At 39.4% G+C, this 16,602-nt stretch overlaps 1 protein-coding gene across 2 annotated transcripts; it reads right to left on the reverse strand.

Moving 5' to 3' along the window:
- Window positions 1–1,093: 1,093 nt before the first annotated feature.
- mfsd12b (major facilitator superfamily domain containing 12b) lies at window positions 1,094–15,706 on the reverse strand. Of its 2 annotated transcripts, XM_046870944.1 has the most exons (11): window positions 15,224–15,706; window positions 8,890–9,100; window positions 8,182–8,308; window positions 6,718–6,897; window positions 5,617–5,709; window positions 5,416–5,508; window positions 4,203–4,373; window positions 3,449–3,543; window positions 3,068–3,198; window positions 2,888–2,929; window positions 1,094–1,706 (listed from the first exon to the last, which is right to left on the reverse strand). In XM_046870944.1, exons 1-10 carry the CDS (start codon window positions 15,489–15,491, stop codon window positions 2,925–2,927), a joined length of 1,374 nt encoding a protein of 457 aa, XP_046726900.1. In that variant the 5' UTR covers window positions 15,492–15,706; the 3' UTR covers window positions 1,094–1,706; window positions 2,888–2,924. The 2 variants fall into 2 exon arrangements, with proteins under 2 accessions (XP_046726900.1, XP_046726901.1); XM_046870945.1 differs by lacking the exons at window positions 1,094–1,706; window positions 2,888–2,929; window positions 3,068–3,198; window positions 3,449–3,543; window positions 4,203–4,373 and adding an exon at window positions 4,386–4,747.
- Window positions 15,707–16,602: the final 896 nt, after the last annotated feature.

Here is a 16,602-nt window from a genome sequence, read left to right on the forward strand (position 1 = left end):
GGTACTTTATTTATCTCTGTTTACACACTATCACCTTCAAAATAGTCCCATTGCACATCAATACAGCGCTCCCAGCGTTCCTGCCACTTCACGTGTCTTTTCAAAGCCTGTCAAGCATCTTCTGCGATTCTCACTGGATTCACGCAAAAGTGTCAAAATGGCAACGTTTGATCTGAAACTTCGTCTTTGGGAAGAGACAAAGTGTGAACATGGTCAAAATAGCAGGTGTGGAAACACAGGATTGGTGCACTGACTCTTGAGGGTTGCTGCTCCCTGTGACTGTGCGTGCAGCCTTGTGCTGCCATCTGTTGGCATGTTACAAAACTAATCTCAAAACTTTTTGATACCACCTTTTAAATTCAACACTGTCACGGAAGTGACCACGTGTAGGAAGCGGGAGTAACTTAATCGTCTTGAATAGAATTCACAACACAAACAAGATGTGAGGCGAGGTACCAACCATAACGCGTGCATAATCCAGAAAGCGGGTATAATCCAGAATGCGGGTATAATCCGTAAAGCGGGTATAGTCCTTAGAACCGGCAAAGTCCATAGAAAGGAATCCGGTAGATCACTAAACATAACTAAATATATCCAAACGCGAGTGAGGTGGAGATGGGAACTTATAAAGGGGCCAGGTAATGAGGAACAGGTGTAGGCGATTAGAGCAGGGAGAGGCTGAGTGAGAGCCTTGGAGGGAGGCGTGGCAGGTGGTTCCCTGACAAACACACACACACACACACACACACACACACACACAAATGTTCTAGAACACCTGACATTTTCAGTCTTATGTTAAAGGTACACAATTTTTTCTTTGCATGTGGTACCATGACATTTTTCCTTCACATTCACTAAATGTGGAATGTCATGTTCAAAAAGCACATACGAATGTATTGTTCAGGTGTCCACAAAATTTTGTCTATATAGTGTATCTCACACTGAGATGTTAGTAGTAGTAGCAGTAGCCTTTATGTCCTGTTAGTCATGGATTGGATTATTTTTCTTCAGCATGTCCCACAGATGTCTCTATCAGATCGAGGTCTTGGGAATTTGGATGCCAGGTCAAAGCATTAATGTTGTACTTCCTTGGATCACTTTTGTTCGGTATTAATCACTGCGTACCGAGAACACCACCATGGCATGCCATTTTTGAGCCAGTCATTGATGCTCTTTTGAAAGTTGCTCAGATCCTTTCAGTCACCCATTTTTCCTGCTTCCAACACATCAAATTTGAGAACTGACTTGCTGCTTAATATAGCCTGTTTTTCAGATGCTACGCAAGCAAGATAATCAATGTTAGCTGCTCTACTATCTACACTATTGTTACAAAAAAAATTAACCAACACCTTCTGAGCAATCAGGTTAAATCAAGTTCCAATCTTCAAGACTTCCAGAAGTCCAAAAAAGTACGGAAAAACGTAAAAAAAAAAAAAAAAAGTCAGTGCTGCTCTTAAAAATCTGAAGGCCGGAGAAAAAAGGAACAATTAAGAAGTTCTGCTTTGTAGTGATCATGTGCGGAGGTTTCCGGTGAATACAGACCGCTTTACTTCCTCATAATTTGTTAGGTTCATTGTGCAGACATGAATAATTGATTCCACGACGAAAAAACTCGCAGCTTTGTGCTTGCATACACCTTTTCCCAAACACGCTGATGGTTACTTTCTTGACGTTCTCCTGCATTTAGCTACAAACCTGCACACAATCTGTGAGGAAACAGTGAAGGAGAAACACTTTAGGCTGTGTGAGAAGTTCCCTAAAATCCCAGCAAGAAAATTCTGAGCAATTTCTAATAAGGGATATTCCACAAGTGGTGAGACAGTGGTGGATTAATGGCTTATAATGTGGTAAAATCTGTTAAAAACAGTTGAATGACACCAAAATCTAAAGAGATTCAGATTGAAGCAACAATAAAAACAGTGATAATACTTGTATATTTTTGCCATTTTTTTCCTCAGGTGTGTTTTACACCTTTTATGCTTTTTTTTTTTCCAGTTCTTACTTAGGAAAACTGTAAGAGATCTGATCACAAATCCGGACTTCTCAAATTCAATAACAAATTATATGTGTTTCCTTGTATCACAAGACCCTGAGTAACCTTTTGGTCTATTATGACCCCCCTACCTACTTTGATCAGAAGGTGCAGGTTATTTGTTAGTACCCTGAATAGTAAAGGCTACAGCAGCGGCTTTATGTCTAGAAAAACATATTTGTTTAGTCAAACTCAAAGGTGGAAAGAGTATTAAAATATTATACTCAAGTAAAGGTAATTTTTCTTTCAATAAATTTTAACTTAAGTACAAGTGAAGTAAAACTTTCTTTCGGCTTCTCTTATCAGGGGTCGCCACAGCGGATCATCCGCATGTTTGATTTGGCACATGTTTTCCTAACGCAACCCTCCCCATTTATCATTTATAAGAGTGGCTGGGGTTGGTTCCCTGACCGGGGATCGAACCCAGGCCACAGCAGTGAGAGCGCCGCATCCTAACCACTAGACCACCAGGGGACCGCTCAAGTACAAGTGAAGTAAAAGGTCTAAAAATCTACTCAAGTAAACGTAAAAAGTAACTCATTTAATAGTTAAAGTGCAAATTAAAGTGCAATTATGGCATTTTGTTTACAGCTGGTCTGCATCACTGATGCCGGCTTGTCTGTCTCCATCTTTCTTGTGAATTTAGCACTCAATCAGTGCAGTTTTTATTTCCCCCTTGCCTGAGGTTATGAGTATGAATGTTTTTTTTTGCCATTGCCACAACCATATCTGTAGCTTTACTGTTTTTTCATGTTCATCCTTAACTACGTCATATTGGTGGATTTCAGTCGAGCTTCGCATGCAACCATCATTAAAAATGAGAAAGTAGGTTTTACTAAAGCTTTATTATCTCACCTGTTCACCAAGACGGCCGTCTGCTGGAGAAACATCCTCAGCCTAGAACAGACAGCAGACAAATACGATGGAAACCATGGTGGAAGAAAAACACGACTGCAAAACTCATTTTCTTATCGAAAAATTGTTCTGAGGAATTTGGACTTTTGGACTTGGATTTTTTTCTTGTTAGCAACTCACATCGGCGAATTTTGATTGGCCAGACAAACAGGCTGCAGAGGCAGAGCGCGGCGACGATGCCGACGCCCCCGGTTACAGCGACCATGATGTGATGGTAGAACCAAACGCAGTCGGAGCAGCAAGCCAGACTTCTGTATGTAGAAAGCAGACAACATTGAGACAAAAGTCTGGTAAAATGTCATAAACATTAACTTCACACATACACACAAATGTTCAGAAAGACCAAAGAGAGAACCTAAGATCCCAAACCACTGCATACAGTGATAATTCAAAGACATTTATCCATCGTGTGAATTCAGCCTCTGTGTTATCGTTTCCTCACATCGGTGTCAATATACGCTGAATTTATGAATTTCAATATATACACTGTGGACCACTTACTGACAGGGGTACAGGCTCTGGATGATCATTACAGCAAGACCGTTGGCCACCTTGTCTGTGAAGCTCATGGCTCCGTACACAAACGCGCCACTTTGCTGTCAGGAGAGAAAAAATAAACAGATACAGAATAAACAATTAAAGTTGCTGTAAGCAGTCTTGCTAATGTCTGACTAAACTCTTCAATAATAATAATGACAATTAAACATAGAATTTTGGTTTCTTTAATTCCTCATGTATACTTTGTGGTAAAAACTGATACAAAGATTTTCAAGATTTCAACCTTTCAATAGACACCAGATAAGGTATATGTACAAATGTTTGAAGACACCTGAGCGTATGGTTGGTATGTGCGTTTTGAGCATCTCATTTCACATGTAGTTCCCCGTTTTCTATTATAATAACCTCCACTCTTCTGGGAAGATGCTTCACTAGATTTTAGCAGTGTTGTTGTGGAGATTTGTGGAGATTCATTCAGCCAGGTACTAACGTAGGTGAGGTGAGGAAGCCTGAGGTGAATTAGGGTTAAGGTCAGTGCTCTGTAGCAGAAGATCTTCCACTCCAACCCATGTAAAGCATATCTTTATGGTGCTTGTGCACAGGGTTTGCATGGTCATGCTGGAACAGGTTTGGGTCCAAGTGAAGAGAAAAAAAATCCTATTCTACTGCATCCGTAGACGTCTGATAGAGTTGTTTACCTCCAACTTTGTGGTAACAGTGTGGGGAAGAAGCACATGGCTAGAAAAAGTCAGATTACCGTCTGATCTCCGATGAGATTGGCAGTCATGGACAGCGACATCACCAGAATGACGGCAGACCCGGCGCCTAGCAACACGGCAGCCCCGTACACACGAACGCCCATCTTCATATCCAGCAGCGCCCAAATACCAAACGCCACGATGGGCACCAGTCCAGCAAAATAAGTCATCTGGGAGAAAATCGTACAATTTGCATTTAATGAAGTTTAACATTTTCCTGTTTAAATTGAGGTAAATGAGGTATTTTCATAAAAAAACAACAAAAAAAAAAACAAAGCACTGACACTGGTGACTCTTCTGAAGTGTTTATTATGACACAGAGTCGAATAAGCACCCAAAGTGAAACAAAGTGCATTAAAATGGTGTAACACCTAGCTGTGGATCTTCTCTTTATACCACGGTCACTTTCCAGCATATACAAGTTAAAGTGGAGTGGAGGGCGGAGCATGCGCGACGTAAAATATTTGTACAACTTTGTCGTATCGCTATCGTCGTTGCAAGATCCAAAAATCGTAAGTCGAACCATCATTACTCCAGGGACCATCTGTATTCAGACACATCCACGGTATAACAATGAATAAACTTTATATCAGCAATTATACGTTTCTGGTTAATTAAAATAAGCCTTTAAATAAATGAATTAATGAAATAATTAATTTATTTAAAAAAATAATGAAATGATATAGGTTATGTTTATATGTTATTATATAATTTGTTATTTTTCTTTTTTTTCTGTTTTTTTTAATAAATTTTTCTTTTGGTTGCACCTGTTGCATACAAAAAAAAAAACAATAATATAAATAATTAATGTGGAATCATTTTCCCCTTAAACACATTAGAATAAGCACATTAATATAAAGCTAATATTAATCATAAATGTTCATCTAAATATTAATAATAAAGACCTGATAATATATTAATAAATGATATGTGAAAAATCATTCGATTTGAGCGAGTTATTATGCGTCTGTAATCCCTCTGAGACACGAGATGAGATCATTACTCTTCCAAATAAGCTCCTGGTTGTAGCTGTCATGGTTACTAAGCGGAAAAGCTTTTCTGGTTATGCTTAGGGAACACTTCCCCTCCTCCTTCATTGTAACATCAGCTAAATCATGGCGCGTGATGAAATGTAAAAGGATAGAGGAAGCCTGGATTCTCATTCCGAGGACATGTTTTTCTGTGTATTTGACGTGGATGTGCGCGACTCACGTTAACTCCGAGGCGTTTGCTGATCGGCTTCATGGCCAGAGAGGACACCAAACCGCTAACGTACAGCACCAGAGGAATGGTGGCGATGTAGTTCTGGGAAAAACAGGAACAATTAAAAGATACGTTTATGCAGTGAAAATGAATACATTGAGAATAACGAAGTCATTGATGGACGGATTGTAACTCCAGCCAGTTCTTTACCTTTGGCAGGAATAAGGAGTTTATGAGGTACATGGAGATGTAGGTCTGAGAGAGGTTGACGATCAGGCGAGTGCACATGTACAGAGCAGCCACCTGTAGGAACAAAACACAGCAAATTCACTCATCTCCCAATGCCGATTCATCTTCATAAACATCTCAGAGATTTGCAGGACCTGATGATTGGTAACTGCATATACCCTGATTTTGTGCCTCGCCCATTACCACCCTGAACATTTTTTTATAGAGTTTGACCTTAAAAAATAATAAATACAACATACATACTCAGATATATTGCATGAAAATGGGTAATGAACATGGGTGTAATTGTGTAATAACAATATAGATATATATATTTTATCTTCAGACAGTCTAAAATCTATATGACTTTATTTTATTTATTTTATATGACTTTCTCTATCGGAAATTATTGAAAATAATTGGGAAAGTACGCAGCACAAGTGAAACACTGATAAAAAAAAACATCCTAGAGAACATTAACAGGGCACATGACCGTGTTTTCATACTGTTCTTTTCCACAGAAGTTCATTGAGGGCTACAACTGTTGCATTTCATGATCCTATTTAGATAAAGAGACATGAAACCATGCAATGAGTAAATTTCTTCTTGAAAAAACATGACTTTTCCAGCCATACGTGGTTCTTCCCCTAAAGTTGAAGGCACACAATTGTATAGGACGTCTTTGGATACCTGATACTTGGATAATTTCCCATGACTTCATCTAGGACACCTAAACCTGTTCCAGCATGACAATGGCTCAAAGCCAGCTCCATGAAGATATGCTTTTCAAGGGTTGGAATGGAAGATCCCCTGCTATAGAGCTCAATTCCTATTGATCAACTTTGGGATGAATTTTTTATGCTAACTGGACCCTAGGAACCTTCTCAGCTCTTAGCACACATCTCCAAAAGATCTAGTGGAACATCTTCTGAGAAGAGTGAAGGTTATTGTAAGAGCAGATGGAAACTAACTGTGGAATGTGATGTTCAAAAAGAAGCACAAAGCAATTGTATGGTCAGGTGTCCACAAAGTTTGTCTTTATAGAGCATGAGTTTGGGTATGAACGCTTAATTGTGGTTATACCTGGTAGAAGGACGGCTCTTTGAGCCAGTGTTTCCACTGCAGCAGCGGCGCTGAGTTCAGGCTGTTGTGAGACAGCAGGGGTCGGCTCTCCTCAGCCTCGAGCTGCGTTCGTTCTCGTGTACCCAGGTGGAAGATGAGCGAGAAAACGGCACCGATGCCCAGCACGATCAGCGCCAGGTCCTGCAAATGTAGCAAAGTGAGATATTAGTCAATTGCAAAACACAAACCTGGGACTGGTTCCACATTTAATACTACATGTGGTGTTTCGTGTGTATGTGTGTGTCAGCATTGTTCAACTCATACTACCAGATTAGCACTAATATATTTTTACCCATTTTTTTTTTTTTATTGTCTCCCATTTTCTTATTTTTTCCTTATAATTTCATTTATTTATAGTTTCTTTTATATAATGGAACTATATATTTTTCTATAAAATAAATGTAAAATTGATTTTAGGTTTACATTTCACTTCAACTTATTCCGTATATAACAATGTTTGTGAAATCTTGAAAAAACACCCAGAACACCGCAAACACCTCGAAAAAATGAGGAAATCCGACTGACAAAGACAAATTAAATACATGTGTTTTCCATGTTATAGATTTTTCCAGTGGAATTTTTTTCCTATCATACTTTCATAATGTCGAAGCCACCACAGGACCACAGATTGAATTTAGTTAAATTTGATTTCGGGTTGCATCGTGGAAATCAGATTTTCAGAAATAAATACAATACACATCTGACCCGTTGCTTATAGAGACTTGTCGCAAACGTGCAACGCAATGTTCTTTCAGGAGATTCCTTGTGAGTCTCCAGTGTTAAACTTGTGTTTATTTATTCTGACAGTCTTCAGAAAGAAGGGCATTTTGGTGTGTTTTTGGCTTTATAACGTCAAGAAAGAGCTGCTCCCATTTTACAGCGGATCATCCGTCTCCATACCCCCTGTCCTCTATATCTGCCTCTTTCAAACTAACCACCTGCTGTTCTTCCTTCACCACATCCATAAACCTTCTCCTTGACCTTCCTCTTTTTCTCCTGTCTGGAGTCTCCATCCTCAGCATTGTATTACCGCTTCATATACCCCATGTCCCTCACTTCGCACCTTGTCTCTGAAACATCCTTCCAAAACTCGATCGCTCTAATAAACATATCTTATCGTGTCCATCATCATCATTACTCGCAATAAAAATCACAGCATCTTCAACTCTGAACGTCCACCTCCAACTCCGCCTTGTGTCTTTTTTGTCTAAAAGCTGGTCTGGGAACGATGTTCATATCAGCAGTGACGTAATCGTTATCAGTATCTAACAGGTTCCATATGGACGCCCCATAACATCAAATGCAACTAGAAAGGGATAGAAAGTACTGTGTATATTGTACTCCAAACTAAAGGAATTGATTTTTTGCACTCGTTAACACAATCCAGCAAATCCGATTATTTGAGTGCGTCAGTGAAGCTCTCACCCTGAATATGGGGACGTCGAGGTGACTCAGCTGTTCAGCGACGGACGGATCTGCCGGGTGCTGAAAGCGAAACAGCAGCAAGGCCACTGAGTATACGGTGATATTGGACAGCACAGTGAATGCGTACCTGGTCAGGAACAAACACGTTTCAATTGTTTAAATAAAAACAAGAAGCAAAAACAGAAGGTCACATGCACATTGCAAAAACTGCCACCGTAGCACTTTCTGTTACTCTATATGTTAGAGATGATAACATTCACCGATTCGCACGTGATGCATCGATTTTATAAAGTGCATCGGGTATACAAGTTTGCATTTTTGCATCGTTTTGAACATATTCCCATCGGTAAAAAACGATTTAATTATATATGATCATTGGTAGATGCGCTACACTTTTATTGTTTGGAAAGCGACCAATAATTTATATGTAGATCGAATTTCTCCTCGCTAAACTGTTCCTCGAGCATGTGACGAACATGACGTATCACAACACTACGGAGGCCGAGGCGTGATTTGAGGCAAACAAACCAAAAGTCCAAATTGAATACTTTTATTTCAAGACGTTTTTGCTTTACCTTATGTTTCACATCAGTACCTAACGGCGATAATATCCACCATCCCACTAACCCCAGGCCGTGTGTTGAATTCCAGTCATTGAGGCCACTGTATTAGATGAGTGTATTTAGGTCACGTGAACGTTGCTCGAACCTGTACGACGTGAGCTCCACCTTGGCATGTTCGCAGGTCACCAGCTCTGGTATGAGTGACAGGTGGGAGATCTGAGTGGAGGCCCAGCCAAACTGGAAGATGATAATGAACGGGGTGAAGTAAACGAGGCCCACCCACTGCGGCGTCACATCGCCGCAGCCCACGCACGGGTTGAAGATGAACGGGAAAGACAGCAGCACGCAGATGGTTCCTGGAAAGAAGCAAACAAACACAAAAAAAATCAGGTTCATGTTCACCTGAGAGTAGTTCGGTTAGGATGAATGCTTTGTTTTGTAAGATCCATGTCTGCACTGCTGGGATAATAGCGCTCGGGTTCAACTGAATTTCTTGGCACAAGACGTTGCCCCTAATCCTACTGCTGGATATCGACCGGTGTAACGGACCTAATTAATCTAACCGGGGCGTGTAGAGACATTTCAGTGCTGAAGCCACCCACATGTACAAATCTGTGAGGATTCTCAGTCATCCAGGGGGAAGTTGATTCATGTCAACTGGACTTTTATCTGGTTAGATCGAAACGATTCGCTGCTTATCCGAGCAGCTGCTTCTGCCTGAGGGAAGTTGGCAGGATTCCACAATTTTTTATGCTCCAGGGTCAAGGATCCTCCCTTTACTGGAAGAGCCCACAGTGGGAGGAGGTGTCAGGAGTAAGGAGGGATGTAACTACCTCAGAGAAGGAGAGTGAGGGAAGGGTGTATAAAAGTATACGAGAGGAACGATCAGCAAATGTGAGAGTGGATGAGGGGGTCCTTAGTGTGGCTCTCCTGGTGGACACGTGTAGAATTCTTGATCTTCTTGGTCATGGATAAGTGAACTAAATTGAAAAAAAAGACAAGGGTGGACATGTAATAGTGGATTTTACCAATCGTACTTGCCGATCAACCAATAATAAAAATTGGTCCTGGATTAAAAAACCTTAACACAGAGTGTAAAATGGAACTAAACTTTATTGCAAAACTAAAACTAAAAACGGAATCATTAAAAGGTCCTAAATGAAATAAATATGAATCTATTAATTAATCGATCTAGCTAATTAATAAATTATAAATAATAGATATAATATAGCGCTCTCCGTGCAGCACACAGTCTCACGTCTAAAAACAAACAGCACGTGGCATCAGTGATTCGCCTCTAGAGGTCGCTCTCGTAGTAACAGCAGACCGGAAGCCGGAAAAACTATCGGTATCTTTTTTGCAGATGACCGAAAATCACCTTTCGCTGCCGATTAATTGATCGACTTTTCCATCTTTATTCCTCCCTCAAACCATCTGTCTACTCTGCCCAAAAACTGTACTTTTTCATTAAAAGTGTGCACCTCATGAAGATTCCTTCAAAGAGTTGATGCAGACCCTGCAAGGATCCTGAGGCATCTTGAGAGGTACCAGCTCAACTAAGATCCCATTTTATGAAGATTTCCGACGTTGAGGATAAACAACCTCTAAATTAAGACTCAAAATAACCTTCCATATGCTGTTTATCCATCATTGAACATCTGGAAGCTCAGGCATGGAGGAGTTGGTGTTGAATCCATAATGATCTCAGATGTTGAGCTAATTTATGAGTTGCTCAGGAGCTCCTTGTTCCACAATACCAACTGACTGTATAAAAGGACATTACTCATGGTTTTTCTCACTCTCTGGTGTTTGTAATGTTTTAATATTTTATAATGAGTCTGGTTCCTCTCAAGGTTCCTTCCTCATACCATTTAAGAGAGTTTTTTCCTTGCTACAGTTTCCCCAGGCTTTCTCATCAGACTATATATACAATTGAATTGAACTGCTTCCTGTGTTCCTGAGTTAAGAACAATACCACCACCGACTAAAATCAAACCCAAAAGCGAAACGAAGCCATCTTCGTGTTCACACATGCTCCTTGTTTATACATAGACTTTCTAAAATATCAGCGGAAATACTCAGGATGACTAACGTGTCAACTCGCTGCAGATGTGTGCGGTGTCTGTATTCGCAGCTGTACGTTCAGAGATGCAGCTCGAGAAACGAATCAACACCAGCAGTGGGCAGTAGGGAAGTAAATGTAATTCGTCACTGTACTTACAGTTTTTCTGGAGCGTCGATTGAATCATCCTCAATATTTGCAAACCAGTAAGTGCTTTTTTTTCCAAGGCAATTTGTACAAACAGCACAAAACATTGGATTTCTTGCAAAAGCCTGAACTTTTTATCAAAATCCTCAGTTCATCTTTTAAAAGTAAGTCTTTGTGTTAAAGAGCATCTTATTCCAAACAGAATGAAAAGTCCCTTCGTCATTGTTCACGAACAAAATCATCAAAATGTTGACTCGTGTTCTCAATATGAAGCTGCACAGTTTCAGTATTTCTTGATAGAAACTATGGTTTGGGTTACAGTGATTAAAAATGCAAAAAGCTGAATTTCTTCTTTTTGGTATCTATGAATTTCAGCATATTGATTGCAAGAGACCGAACAGGATTCATTCTTTTACTGTACTGTATTAGTGTTCGTTCGTTTCCTGGTTGTTCATCAGAAATTGTAATTCTGTGTTTCGCTCTGACTGTGTTCGCTCTCTAATTGCAGGTTCACAAGATCCCCCTTTGACCTATTTTATAGAACTAGTTGATCGTAGGTTGATCTGATGCTGTACACGTCCCTCTATTAGTGAAATTCCAGATTCATCTGCACAATCTGTCAATTCAAGAAACAGTTACAAACATTTTTATATAAATTTAAGACTGACAGATTTTGACAATTGGTTTACACATTTTGCATTCAATGAACTGATGCTGAGATGTTTTGGGGTTAAAAACCATTCAGGTGAAACCAGTTTAATATATTTTGATCAACATGAACATAAACAGCAGAAAAATGTACACAATCAATGAAATGAATGTACCAAAGTGTTCGCAATTTGACCGAAGCAACAAGAAATTGGTTTTCATGATGTGCACAAGTGACTAAATGATGTGGAGGTGGAGGCAGATTTGAGAATTTCATTCCTGATCTGAGAAACGCTTGGAAGCAAATGAAAACAAAATTATTTCCGTTATAAGGAGACTTTAAATTCACTACATTTCAAAGTCAAATATCTTATTTTTGACTCAAATAAAAGGGATCAGAAATATCAAAATCTAGTTATGAGCGGATAAAAACGTAACCGGTCAAACACGCATCAATCCACCAATCAGGATCGAGCACGCTCTGTTTTAATCTTGTTCTGATCGGCGCTTTGTGCATCTACTGATCACCAACATACAGTTCAGCATCAGTTCAACATCAAGCAGAACATTTAGAGAGGAATAAATGATGAAGAAACTCCAGACTCGAACTCACCACAACACACATGACCTCGTTTGAAGGATTTCTCATGATGATTGTAATAAAAATCAATCAGTGTTTGAGTCATTAATATTATTCTATTAATAGATCAGTGAGCTGAGAGTCACATTCGAGTCTTTTCTTATAAACTGAGGTGATTAAGTAAAGAGTCTTGTGATAAAAATGATCATAAATAAAAGTTATAATAAATCCTAGTACTTTGGATACTTAAGTACATTTAAAGGTAATTACGTTTTGTACTTTTACTTGAGTGAACGTTTAAAGGGACACTTTTACATTCACTGGAGTCACATTTTACCGGTTGCATCTCTACTTTATCTCAACTACATGGTTTTGTCCACCACTGACCAACACCATCTGACCTATCAGCATTGAGGAAGCTCCACAGCTCTGCGCTATAAATAAAAGTGATCAATGTTCACGTGTTGTTGCTTTTTAAGGCAGTTTATGTTGCCTTTATTAACAAGTCCTTAGTATATAAAGTATGTTTCAGGGAAACTGTAAGCCTTTTAGACTAATAAAAAACTTCTCATGTCATTAGAAAACATTTCATTATGAGATAATGAACTCTTCAACTTAACGTTTTCTCAGAGAAACAGGAACCAGTGACTAGACGGTCGGATTGAAATAAAAGCTACATGGCAACAAACATCTGATTGGATAGTCCTTTTGTTTTATTTATATGATATGATATGATAGACAGAGGGAGTCAGTGATGTAAACATGAGTGAGAACAGAGACGTTCCTGATCATCATCATCTTTTCTCTGCTTGTGTTCTATATGGTGGATCTTCTGCCTGGATACATTCGTAACAAAATTTGAATATTTTGAATATATGAATATATCAATTAAGGCTGTCAAAATGCAAATTCATTTTAACGGCACTGGTTTTATTAACGCACGTTCAATGCAGCGCGCATTTTTGTTTGACAGTTTTTAATGAAAATATAAATAAATATAAAAAAGGGGAAAACCTTCAGCGTAACACGTTTACTCATGACGTCCTTTCTTTACTTAGATATAATAAATAAATAAATAAATAAGCGCCACCGAAAAATCATTTTTAATAAGTTAACATTTGTTTTACTGATGCGCCAAGTCTCAAATCAACACCGAAATCCGCCATGATGCAGACAATCAACCTTCCGGGGGTCGACAAACACATCGGCGCGTTTTGTGGCATTTTTTCCTCATAACGCCAAAACGAACATAAATTACTGTCTTTTTAATCGTACAGATAAGAGCAATACATCATTTGAATCTGTAATGGGTCTACTTTTATTTGTACACACTCCTAATAACAACAAAACGTTGTGCTTTTGTAAAGTAAAGAAAACAGACAGGGGGCGCTCTCGGCCATCTCTGTCTCCTCTCTTCACAGACACACAAATAAAACGACCTGAATGTCAGTAAATACTTGCCTTACAGAAATAAAAATAAATAAAATAAAATATATATAAAAATATATAATTAAATATATAAATAGAAAATTCGAGAAGTCTACTTTTAAATAAACAAGCAAATTCACATCGTATACAAATATTCTCTGATTATGTAATCCGTATGGAAGTTATAAGAGGTGCAGTTTCTCCGGTATCACCTCATTAAACGTCCGTGTGGAAACACACGGACGTTTTGCATGCTTCATGTTTTCTGTTGAGTTTGGTTTCATGAATAATTAACATGCATTTGCATAAAGCATCAATATTCTCAATGCCCATGTTGATTAGAGTATAAAAAATTGGAAAGTATTAATTAAAGGAACATTTAGAACAGTGCGTGGCGTCCAGTTACCAGTGTGACACTAAAACAGGTCGTAGTAATGGTTACTTTTTACTTAAGTACATGTCAGAGCACAAATTTCTTTACTTTAACTTGAGTAAAAACGTATAGTCAGTATTTAATTTTACCTGAGTTTTTTAAACATGAGTATCTGTGCTTCTACGTAAGTGAAGGATGTGTGTACTTTTGCCACGTCTGCTGAAATTCATAGATACCAAACAGAAGAAATTCTGCCTTTCAATCAAGAAATGCAGAAACTGTGCGCCGTCATATCGACAACACGACTTAACATTTTGTTAACAATGACGAAGGGACTTTTTATTCTGATGGGAATGAGATGTCCATTAACACAAATACTTACTTTTAAAGGATGAACTGAGGCGTTTGGAAAAAAATTCAGGGTTTTGCAAGAAATCCAATGTTTTATGCTTTTTGTACACATTGTTTTGAGTAATGCACTTTACTAGTTTTCAAATATTAGGGATGATTCAAAAACTGTAAACAACTGAGAACCTCAACAAGGATGGAACTATTGTGAATGTACATTCGTGGTTCGGGATGAGGATTGGTTCCCTTTTGAGTGTAGTTCCTTTTAAGGTTTCTTCCTCAAGAGACTTATGGGGGAATAAACTTCTACTTTCGGCTTCTCCCGTTAGGAGTCGCCACAGCGGATCATCCGTCTCCATACCCCCCCGTCCTCTACATCTGCCTCTATCAAACCAACAACCTGCATGTCTTCCCTCACCACATCCATAAACCTCCTCCTTGGCCTTCCTCTTTTCCTCCTTCCTGGTGGCTCCATCCTCAGCATTCTCCTACCGATATACCCCATGTCCCTCCTCTGCACATGTCCAAACCATCTCAATCTCACCTCCCTCACCTTGTCTCCAAAACGTCCTACATGCTCTGTCCCTCTAATAAACTCATTTCTAATCCTGTCCATGATCATCACTCCCAACGAAAACCTCAACATCTTCAGCTCTGCTACCTCCAGCTCCACCTCCTGTCTTTTACTCAAAAAGGGATTACAGTTATATGGACTAATCCCTGGTTCTCTGAGGGGGGGATCTGAGCAAGAGAACTCTAGGGTCTCAGAGAAACAGACAGACAGACAGACAGACAGACAGATAGATAGAGAGATAGATAGATAGATAGATAGATAGATAGATAGATAGATAGATAGATAGATAGATAGATAGATAGATAGATAGATATCCTACCGACTAAATGCCACGACTTGCGTTTCCCGTACGAGCCGCATCCTCGGGTCCGGTCCGATTCATAGCCGACCAGCGGCGTCGCGATTCCGTCCGCGATCTGACCGAACAGCAGCAGCAGCCCGGCGCTGGAGTCCCGGAAACTGAGCACCGACTGGTAGTACAGCAGCAGGTAGGTGAACCACATGGAGGCGCACAGGTCGTTCAGCACGTGCCCCACCGAATAGGTGAAGCGCCGGAACACCGGCAGAGTGCGCGCGCCCTCCGACATCTCTCTGACAGGTGACACTCCGGGAGCAGAGAGGGTGCGCGCGCCTCTCTTACCTGCCCGTTACAGTACGCGGTGGGGTGCCATTAATTCTGATCGAATCTAACTGGGGACTCGGTGGAAATCAGAAGTTTAATAAAGATGCTGCTGAGAGGGGGAGATCAATTTGCTTACATCGCTTCAGTTACCTTTTGGTTTTGTTTCCTCCTAAAGCACTGCCCATCTCTCTCTCTCTCTCTCTCTCTCTCTCTGTGTGTGTGTGTGTGATTGAGAGAGAGAGAGAGAGAGAGAGAGAGAGAGAGAGAGGCAAAAGAAGGAGAAAGAGGAAGTGAAAAGAGAAAAGAGAGAGAGAGTGAGAGAGAGAGAGAGAGAGAGAGAGAGAGAGGCTGTCAGCCATAAGGACAAAGAGGAAGTGAAAAGAGAGAGAGAGAGAGAGAAAACCCACACCAACCATAAATCGGAAATCACAGAAAAAAATCTAAACTGCCAATAATTTATAAATACAGTTTAAATTATATACAGTTTTGTGAATTTTTTTAGACAGGTGTCAAAATTAATACTTCAAAGAAAGAACACTCTAAAATATATATACAGTGTTGTGCTCGTTACTAAAAAATAGTAACTAGTTTCAGTTACTCGTTACTTTGTTCAAAAAGTAACTAAGTTACTTTGTTGATTAATTACACCAAAAAGTAATACGTTACTGTTAAAAGTAACTTTTTAGTTACTTTTTGAAGAAAGTTCTTTAATGTTCCCATGAATGCCCTTTTATGCGTTATGGTCTACAAACACAAAACTGACTTAAACACAAAGTCATTTTTAAACACTATTTTATTAAAGTCAGAGCAGCACAAACTGAATATATCACAAGGATTTCTGAAATAAACAACAAAACAAGCTGAATAATATATTCACAATCAAAAACTAAAGTGGCTTCTGCTGTTGTGTTGAGCTCTTAAACATGTTCCTTTCACAGCTGAAGTATGAAAACTATCAACAATGTAGAACAGAACACCGGGTTAGCTTCTAGCTTCTAGCATGGAGTTCCTGGAGGAGCTTCAACAGATTGGAGTTGCTATTTATCGCAGTAGATACGAGCTTCGAACCAGAAAGA

Source organism: Silurus meridionalis, chromosome 17 (assembly GCF_014805685.1).
Source record: "Silurus meridionalis isolate SWU-2019-XX chromosome 17, ASM1480568v1, whole genome shotgun sequence".
Lineage (NCBI taxonomy): Eukaryota > Metazoa > Chordata > Actinopteri > Siluriformes > Siluridae > Silurus > Silurus meridionalis.

Excerpts from the sequence above, each read along its gene's own strand:
- mfsd12b (XM_046870944.1), bottom strand. The coding sequence starts at position 15,491 with ATGTCGGAGGGCGCGCGCACTCTGCCGGTGTTCCGGCGCTTCACCTAT. Across the intron at positions 6,898-8,181 it reads TCGACGTCCCCATATTCAGG|GACCTGGCGCTGATCGTGCT; the intron begins GTGAGAGCTTCA and ends CTACATTTGCAG. Across the intron at positions 3,544-4,202 it reads ATCTCATCGGAGATCAGACG|CAAAGTGGCGCGTTTGTGTA; the intron begins GTAATCTGACTT and ends CTCTCCTGACAG.